The sequence below is a fragment of the Pelodiscus sinensis genome, chromosome 7, assembly GCF_049634645.1.
Source record: "Pelodiscus sinensis isolate JC-2024 chromosome 7, ASM4963464v1, whole genome shotgun sequence".
Taxonomy (NCBI): Eukaryota; Metazoa; Chordata; order Testudines; family Trionychidae; genus Pelodiscus; species Pelodiscus sinensis.
Window position 1 is genome coordinate 64,450,366 of NC_134717.1, and position 9,200 is coordinate 64,459,565.

General features: G+C 48.1%; 1 protein-coding gene and 1 long non-coding RNA gene across 22 annotated transcripts in view; one reads left to right on the forward strand and one right to left on the reverse strand.

Moving 5' to 3' along the window:
• Positions 1 to 544, forward strand: part of LOC112545888 (uncharacterized) — a 187,511-nt gene extending 186,967 nt beyond the window's left edge. For all 13 annotated transcript variants that reach the window (XR_012905340.1, XR_012905341.1, XR_012905339.1 and 10 more), the window contains one exon: positions 240 to 544. This is a non-coding gene — a long non-coding RNA (uncharacterized LOC112545888). The remainder of the gene's footprint in view (positions 1 to 239) is intronic.
• TRAF3IP1 (TRAF3 interacting protein 1) overlaps positions 1 to 8,563 on the reverse strand; it is a 47,958-nt gene extending 39,395 nt beyond the window's left edge. For 3 of the 9 annotated variants that reach the window (XM_075934084.1, XM_075934086.1, XM_075934085.1), the window contains exons 1-5: positions 8,350 to 8,562; positions 6,064 to 6,132; positions 3,054 to 3,215; positions 1,117 to 1,260; positions 523 to 987 (exon numbers count right to left, since the gene is read on the reverse strand). In XM_075934084.1, coding sequence (XP_075790199.1) covers positions 523 to 987; positions 1,117 to 1,260; positions 3,054 to 3,215; positions 6,064 to 6,132; positions 8,350 to 8,472 — 963 coding nt within the window. In that variant the 5' untranslated portion in view covers positions 8,473 to 8,562. Of the gene's footprint in view, positions 1 to 522; positions 988 to 1,116; positions 1,261 to 3,053; positions 3,216 to 6,063; positions 6,133 to 8,349 lie in introns of all 9 variants that reach the window. The other 6 variants (XM_075934087.1, XM_075934088.1, XM_075934090.1 and 3 more) reach the window with 4 other exon arrangements.
• Positions 8,564 to 9,200: the final 637 nt, after the last annotated feature.

Sequence of the window (9,200 nt, forward strand, 5' to 3'; positions counted from 1 at the left end):
GGTCCCCCTTAGGCCAAAGGGAGTGCTCTCATGGAGGTTTTGGTGGAGTGCAGTGTCTGTATATAAACCCAGAGGGCTCCACACACCCACGTATACTTCCGCTGATAATACATAAGCAAAACTAACTTTTGCACGACACCTTTTCTGAGCAACCCTTGGGGAAAGGAAGCCTCCAGACGGGGGAAGATGTATCTGTACATTATCTTTCTCACAAAAATTAACCTGTTTTCACACTTCAGGTGTCCCTTACTCTGTAGTCACCACTGGCAAACAGCGGAAGAGAAACAGAGGCTAGGAGAGATTTAGAGAACGTCAGCAGGATACAGCATCCAAAACCAGCCACAGCTTGAGTGATGAAGTGAAACACAACAAGATGGATCTGAAGGCAGTTGTGGGTTCCAGACAAGAGAAGAGCAACACAGGGAGCAACGATTGGGAATGTGCCCCTTGTCAGAGTGAACCACAGCGTGAAGAGCACACATTACTAAGGGACCTTTTCCCCCAATAGATGGTTTGTTTTACCTTTTTTTCTGCTTTATCCGTTGCTTGTTCTTTCGAGCGTTGCTCATCTTTGCCTCGTTCCCTTCGTCTGTCCCTCTCTCTATCTTTTCCTCTCTCTCGGTCTTTGTCTCTGCCCTTCTCTTTGTCTCTTTCTTTCAATTTTTCCTTTTCTTTTCCTCCTTCATTTCTTCTTTCCTTCTCTCGTCCTTTATCATGTTCCAGATCTTTTTCTCGTTCCACACCTTTTTCTTTCTCTCTGCTTTTTTCCAATTCTCTTCCTTGTTTGGATGTTCTGTTCTTGCTTTTCTCTCTTGCATGTTTTTCACCTTCTCCAAGATTATCCCCATCCAGGTCTTTGTGCCTGTCCTCATTATCTTTATGCTTGTCTCTTTCCTTTTCTCTTTGCTTCTTCCCTTCTTTCAACTCTTCTCTAGGTTTTCGGTCATGACTTGAACTTCTGTCTTTTATTTCATTGTCCCCTCTACCCTAAAAACAGAGTGGCAAGTAATATTAAACTACAGCACAAGCCAGATCCATTACACACTATTTTTCACCCTGAAATATTTCTAATTGTTGTCTGTTCTCCCTCCCCCATTCACATGCGACAAAGCCCACCTCTTTATCCTTATGGCTTTTTTGTTCTTCTGCCCTGGACTCTCTGTTTTCTTTATCTTGCGATTTAGAAGTAGATGGAGGCTTTCCTTTGATATCAGCTCTCTCCCCAGCAAGGACCCTCTTCACAGCATCGTCACTGGACAACTGAAGAGATTAAATCCAATGAAAATTAACCTGTGTTACTCTATTAAATGCAATCTGCATTTCCAACTCTGCAGTTCCCATGCTGATTTTTATGAAGCTGTATGTGTTTTATGCTACTCCTTTCATTCGGAGACAATAAGATTTAAATTAACCACTTTGTGGTGATGTTGTTGGGTTTTTTTAAATAATTTGCCTGTATCCACAAAAGCTACCCTTCAATGCTGATTTTTTTCTATTATAGTGCATGTTTCCAATGCTTCTCCTACTATATCTTTTACCTGTAATGGTAACATGGATTATTTTGGAAGCATCTATCATGCTGTGACTGCTGCAGTGGTTACACATCTTCAATCCCACAATGCCGTATTTAGATAGACGGTGATGCGGCTCCATTGTAACTATCAGGCTTTCATATTCAAGATACACCTTTTACAAATTCTAGGAAGCCTGTTCTGAAGAGCACTGCCACCAGAATTGAGCTTAGAGGGAATGCTGGGCTCAGTAACTCCTCCCCAACCTTCCAGGACACCACAAAGAGCTCATTGGCAACACTCGAGCTCAAGGAGGGAGGGAGAAAACTGGAGGGGGGAAGCTCGGGAGAACAGGCAGGGTAGCTGCAGATCCACGCGGCCAGGAGTGCAGTCCCAAGCAACAGCAGAGGGGCTGGCACTGACTTGCTCTGGTCCAGCACGGGTAAGGTCCTGAGGGTGCTGGACCAGCGAGGTACAGTCATATCTGGGGCTGGGAATGAATTTTCTCCCAGGGCAGATTGGCAGAGACCACGGGTTTGGGATTTTTTGCCTTCCTTTGCAGCGTGGGGCACAGGTAGGTGGCTGGTTTGAACTACAGTAAAGAGTGGAGTCTCTGTATCTGGAAGTCTTTAATCCATAGTATGAGGATGTCACTAATTCAGCCAGAAGTTATCTGTAGAACCGGGTGGGTGAGTCCCAGGGCCTGTGCTGTGCACGTCAAAGTAGATCAGGAGTTGCCAAACTTACTGACTCTTCAGCCTGCATACAACCATCTGCAGACATTCAAGCTGGGGCGAGCCTTCTGGGGCTCAGCACTCCAGCTCCAGGGGAGGTGTCTGCCAGGGCTTAGGGCTTCATTCCTGCAGAGAACGAGGTCCTGGAGCGTCAGGACCTTCTGAGGTCCTGAGCTCTGGCAGGTACACCTCATGGGACTGAAGACCCCATAGGCGCCTCCCTGGGCTGAAGCCCTGAGACATCCCCCCACGAAGCAGAAGTCAGAGGCAATGTGGGAGGAAGTATGGAGGGGTCATATCCATCCCCCGATTTCTGCAATGGGTTTCTGGCCCCACTCAGTCCTGCTGGGCCACCTCTCTGCACAGCAGCTGCTGGAGCCAACAAGCCAGGAGCTGCACCTTGGGCAGATGCAGCAGCCAACAGCAGGGAACTGCAGGTGGAGCCACTCCAAAGATGCAAAGAAAGGGGGTGTGACAAACTACTGGGGAGGGTTGAGCCTTTAAATTGTGCTCCCCCACTTTCAGCAGGCAGAAGCCCCTGGCCCCACTACCCCACCACAGGGCACAAGCCCTGAGTGCCCCTGCCACAGTCTGGCAGGTGAAGATCGGAGGTTGTGGGAGGCTTCAACTGAAGAGAGCCGCATGAGGCTCATGAACCAGTTTGGTCACCCCTGGACTAGATGACTATGATGGTCCCTTCTGGCCTTGAAGTCTATGGGTCACAGCGGTTATATTAAAAAAAAGACACCCAGGGAACCGAAAAAGTTGGGAACCATTCACGTCTAAAGCACTGACAGTAAGACCAGACCTTATTTAGACAGCACTTCCCAATTGCTTGGAGAAACTCATTGGTTCTTTCCGGTTCATGTCCAGCTACCACACGGGCCGGCTTCACTGCCAATGGCTCCCCTGTTACCATTATGACCACATCAATAGCCTTCTGGAGAAAGCTGATTTTGGCATCTTTATCCTGGAAAAAGTAATTTGATATGTTATTAAAAGTCTATTTAACCTCTGGTATGCAGCACAGACAATTTCCTATGTGAACTTATCTATTATCATTACAAAGCATTTTAGGGTAAGAATAAGTGTTTCAATCATGGATAGTTATTGTAATCAAAATTAAAAAATTAAAATATGAAGTTCCAGTGCTTTAATTACAATCACTTTTTCTGAGGCACACAAGATTGGTGAAGTAATACACTTTACTGGACCAACTTTACTTGGTGAAGGGAAGGGACAAGCATTGGAGTTTTGCAGAGCTGTTCCTCAGGTCTGGAGAAGGCTAATGGTGTCACAGCTAAGAAGGTGGAACAGATTATTGAGGACCAAAGAAACAAAGATTCACACAGTGTAGGAGACTGCTTAAAATGAAGAGGACAGTTAGCCTGGACACACTGGTCACCTTCTGAGGAAGCTCAAAAGCTTCTGCCTTCCACTATCAGAAGTGGATCAATAAAAGTTACTACCTCCCTCACTTTTGTGTCTCAGCCTGAGATCTACCTGGCTACAACACTGCAAATCACTGTTCTTCTCTCATACATTATGGCTACGTCTACATTGGCCCCTTTTCCGGAAGGGGCATGGTAATTTTTGAGATCGTAATAGGGAAATCCGCGGGGGATTTAAATATCCCCCGCGGTATTTAAATAAAAATGTCCGCCGCTTTTTTCCGGCTTTTAAAAAAGCCGGAAAAGAGCGTCTACACTGGCCCCGATCCTCCGGAAAAAGCGCCCTTTTCCGGGGGATCTTATTCCTACTTTGAAGTACTTTGAAGATCCTCCGGAAAAGGGCGCTTTTTCCGGAGGATCGGGGCCAGTGTAGACGCTCTTTTCCGGCTTTTTTAAAAGCCGGAAAAAAGCGGCGGACATTTTTATTTAAATGCCGCGGGGGATATTTAAATCCCCCGCGGATTTCCCTATTACGATCTCAAAAATTACCATGCCCCTTCCGGAAAAGGGGCCAATGTAGACGAGCCCTATAAGATGTGCAGAGACTGAGTTCTATTTTCTTGAGCTAAATATTAAACAGATTATTTAATACATAGAGATAAACATCTTTTAAACAAATGCCAATAAAGCTTTGACTTTCATGCAGCTAATCTGAGAGGCTTGTGATTAAATATATTGGCTACAATAATAAAAATAAAACTACATTGAGAACTATGAGTAACTATTTTTCATGTTAGAGTAACACTTCTAGGCTCCAGTCAGGATCAGGCGCTTGTCATGCTAGGCACTATACAACAAACAAAAATCGACACAGTCCCAGCATCAAGATTTTTGAGGTCCTGGAGTCCCCTCAAAGATACACACACGCACACCAAACTGTACACGTTGTGAATAGATTGATAGAATTAAGACGGAGTAAAGTATATGTCTTTGCAAGAGCCCGTAAGAAAACAAGTAATATATGAAGAATGTAGGAAAGGGAAAATCAAATGTACGTTACATACACAAGTACCAAATGCACACACTTTTCTTTTGTAAATTACATCAATAATGAACTTTTTCCATCTTCCCCTAAGTAGTCTGATTTCTTTTTATCTTTATGCAGAATAAGTAACAATCCAAAAAGAGGGAAAAGGTGGGATTCACAGTACACTGGGTAAAATTATGACTTGTAATTCTTACACCCACAGAATTCCTCAGAAATTTTCAAACTCACTGATCAGTCTATTAATACAGCCTTCTAAAGCCATCATGAAACTTTCACAGCACAGGCACAAAAATCTTATTAATCTACCCTTTCCTGTGACGTCTGAAAGCTAAAAACTATTTCACTAACCCAGGTTTTAATGACAGAGAATATCCCTGGTGAGAACTGTATACGTTGTTTTAACAGAAGTATGTTCAATAAAAAGTTGACAGTGCTGAAAAGTTCAGTTATAGTAACTATGAGAATTAATCGATTTCATTAAAGAAAAGCACCTGCATTGTGGCAGTGTTGGTTCTGCATCACACCTACATCCACCCAGGCTGAGAGACTGGAGAGCTCCTCCAACTGACAGTGTTACCAACAGAAAGGAGCAAATATGTCCTTAAAAGCCACTGGGTACCACTGTTTATTCCAATTGTAGTGGAGCTTAATATGATGTACTTCCCTTTACAACATAAACCATAACCCTCCTCATTCAGTGCTAAAATAGCATTGGTTAGGACAATAGAAGTGAAGAGTTACTACAATTTTTCCAGCATCTTTTCAAGCTTCAAAGGAGTAAAAGTCACCCCCTTTTCAGATCAAGACAGAACATACACTGATCAAGGTAGTCTCCCCTGTACAATTAACGACTCAGGAGTACACTTCTGCAAACAATAAAATACCTGTTAACTACTAACACAAGTGTTGGAGCTTTTTATGCAGCTCATGACATTGACAGTCCATTACAGAGCTCCTGCACATGACAATCTTTCCAAAGGGCCCAGAGCTCCACTTCATTACTCAGACACCCAGACATGAAAACTCATTCACTTTACCGCTCCATGTACAAGCACCTAACTTGGTAAGAATATGCACAAAAGGTGTTTAATAAACAGTTCTCAAGATATCAAACAACACCAACAGATTCTGTAAAAATCTCAACGTTTTTTATGTAAGTAAACAATACACAAAAAGTTAGAGTTATTTGCCTATGCACAACCACAACACACCACCACCACCACACTTTTAAAAAGGCAGCATTTAAGCATATTCCTGGGCATTAGCTTCAGATGAGTGTAGGTTTATCATAGTAAATAGAATTCAGTGAAACAAAGTGGCAATAGCTAGTGACCAGTTATAAAGAATTCCAACATTAAATAAGGAAATTTCAAACCCACCTTCACATTATCAGATTTCATCTCAAAGTCTGTGTAAAGCCCGTTCATAAAACCAGTCACTCTAATTACCTTCAAAGCAAACACAGTAAATTAATAATAATAAAAAAAAAAACTAGAAAGCTTCCAAAAAACCCCATCTTTTACAAACTTTCTGCAATCACTTGGAGGGATGCTATTTCATGCTGAACTATTTTGGTGGTGCAGTTTTAAAGATCCTTTCTATTGCAATGATCTCTTCTGTCATGGGTTTCAATAAGTCATTTGAAGCTTGCTCTTTTTTTTTTTTAAAGTCTCCTTCCTTTGAATCATTATATCTCTGCAGTACAGAAGATTCACTTTAAAGGCTACGTCTACACTGCAGACTTCTTGTGCAAGAACTGTTTTACACAAGAGTTCTTGTGCAAAAGGTCTTCTACAAGAGTGTGTCCATACTGCCATGTGCTTTTGTGGAAGAGATGTGCTTTTGCGCAAGAGTGTCCATGGCAGTGTGGATGCTCTCTTGTGCAAGAAAGCTCTGATGGCCATTTTAGCCATAGGGCTTTCTTGCACAAGAAACCGCTATTGCCTGTCTACACTGCCTTCTTGTGGAAGAGCTCTTGCGCAAGAGGGCTTATTCCTCATGGGAAGAGGAATAACTCTTCTGGAAGAAGCCGTGTTTTCCAACGCTGTACTGTAAATTTACTTGCGCAAGAACGCGCGTGCAGCATAGACGCTCTGCAAGTTTTTGTGCAAGAATAGCCTGCAGTGTAGATGAAGCCTTTTTGTTTTACGCAGAAAATTACAGTTAATACACCCAAAGGCCATATACTTTAACGACAGTCCCGATGTATTCTGTTACTGCCTAACACGTGGTGGCTGATTTCTTAATAGACATGCACATACTTGAGTTCAGGGAATTTAACATCTTCTAATGAATAATCCATTTTGACCTTCCTTTGACTAAAAGAAGGCAAAAAAGGATAAGCTTTGTGAATATCTTTCAGAGTGTAGGAGTGCTCACCTTTTATTCTATAGTAGATGTTCATTAGTAGCCACACAGGGGCGCCTTTTGCTACTTAGCTTCTAAACACCTATTGCAATTCTAGGGCTTGCTGCCAGGTCATGGTGGGTGGGGAAAGCATTCCCACGAGAAATGTTCATAAGCAGTGGTTGCTTTTATAAGGTGTTGCTGTAAACAAGCACCTACTGTAGTACTAACGACCACAAATGTTTTCTACTTTGGTAATATCTTTCACCTGCAGCTGTAAGGTTTGGGAGATGGGGGTGGGTGTTGTTTTTTATTTAAGAGGAGCAAAAATTCTTGCCTCCATTTCACACATTGGAAAAGGCAAAAGAGTGAGAGAGAAACCAAAGCAATAGAAGGGTTGCTGGTCAGGATGTAAAATCCCAGGTAATCTGTTAATTAGTTACACCTCTGGTTTAACCAAACAAATGGGCTCCTGCTCCTGCATGTGCCCACCCTCCAACTCAGGGTTCTGTCCCCTCTGTGCTCAGGGGAGCCAGCTTCTGCTCCTGCACCCCTGAGGGAAGGGGAAGTGGCAGCAGAAGCATAAGGGTGATGCTCACCAGGTAACCAGTTACCCATTCACATCCCTAGCTGCTGGTAGGTAGGTAAATAGCTACCCCTCCCCCTACTGCTGCACGCCCTCCTCCAGGCAGATGGGAGGGCACCACGGGGGGGGGGGGGGGGGGCTCACCAAGGTCCCAGGCCAGTGGGGTCCTGCGTCCAACCCCCTGGGGAGCTCTGCCCTCCAGAGTCCCCCAGCACCCCGAGCCCCGCCCACAGTGCCCCCAGAGAACCCCGCCCTACCAGAATCCCCCAGCACCCCCTAAGCTCTGCCCCCCAGAGCCCACAGCACTCCCTGAGCCCCGCCCCCCAGAACCCCCAGCACCCCTGGGGAGCCCCGCCCTACCAGAGCCCCCCAGCACCCCCCTGAGGAGCCCCGCCCTACCAGAGCCCCCCAGCACCCCCCTGAGGTCTGCCCCACAGAACCCCCAGCACCCCTGGGGAGCCCCGCCCTACCAGAGCCCCCCAGCACCCCCTGAGGTCTGCCCCACAGAGCCCACAGCACCCCTGGGGAGCCCCGCCCTACCAGAGCCCCCCAGCACCCCCTGAGGTCTGCCCCACAGAGCCCACAGCACCCCTGGGGAGCCCCGCCCTCAAGAGCCCCCCAGCGCCCCCTAGGGAGCCCCGCCCTACCAGAGCCCCCCAGAACCCTTCGAGCCCCGCCCCTCAGCCCCCCACCCCCGGGCCCCGCCTAGCAACCGGCCGCGCGGCGCCCCCACCTCGCCGATGACGTCGTGCAGGTAGCGGAAGGGCGGCTTGCTGAGCAGGCGCTCGGTGAGCGGCGGTTTGCGGATCACGCGCCCCAGCGACTCCTGAGTGCGCCGCACCACGGCCCCGTCCATGGCGGCACCGGCCGGGCCGGCTCCGGCTGCGCCCTCCCGGCATGCACCTCGCCCCCGCCGTGCGCAGGCGCAGCGCCCCGGCCGCTCGCTGCCCACCGCGGCCCTAGCAACGGGCCGAAGGCGCCTGCTTCGGCCCCGCCCCCGGCCCCGCCCCGCCGCGCAGGAGCCAATGGCGCTGCCGCGCTCCCTGGCCGGGCGTCCGGGCGGCAGAGCTGGCGCGCGGGGCGGGGGCAAATAGGGATGCTCTTGGAGCACAGGGGCGTCCACGGGGCAATTGGGGCACAGGGCTGCCTATGGGGCAATAGGGATGCCTGTGGGGCAATTGGGGCACAGGGCTGCCCGTGGGGCAATTGGGGCACAGGGCTGCCCGTGGGGCAATAGGGCTGCCCGTGGGGCAATTGGGGCACAGGGCTGCCTATGGGGCAATAGGGATGCCTGTGGGGCAATTGGGGCACAGGGCTGCCTATGGGGCAATAGGGCTGCCTGTGGGGCAATTGGGGCACAGGGCTGCCCGTGGAGCAATAGGGATGCCTGTGGGGCAATTGGGGCACAGGGCTGCGTATGGGGCAATAGGGATGCCTGTGGGGCACACTTGGGCCCAGCAGCTCCCTGCCACCCTTCATCTCCCCACAGGGGTATACACCTCACCTGGCTGTACCTATGGTGCCTGTGGGCTGAGTCTGTCCCTGCCCAAGGGCCACCCCAAGTTCTCTCTCCCCAGAGGCCCG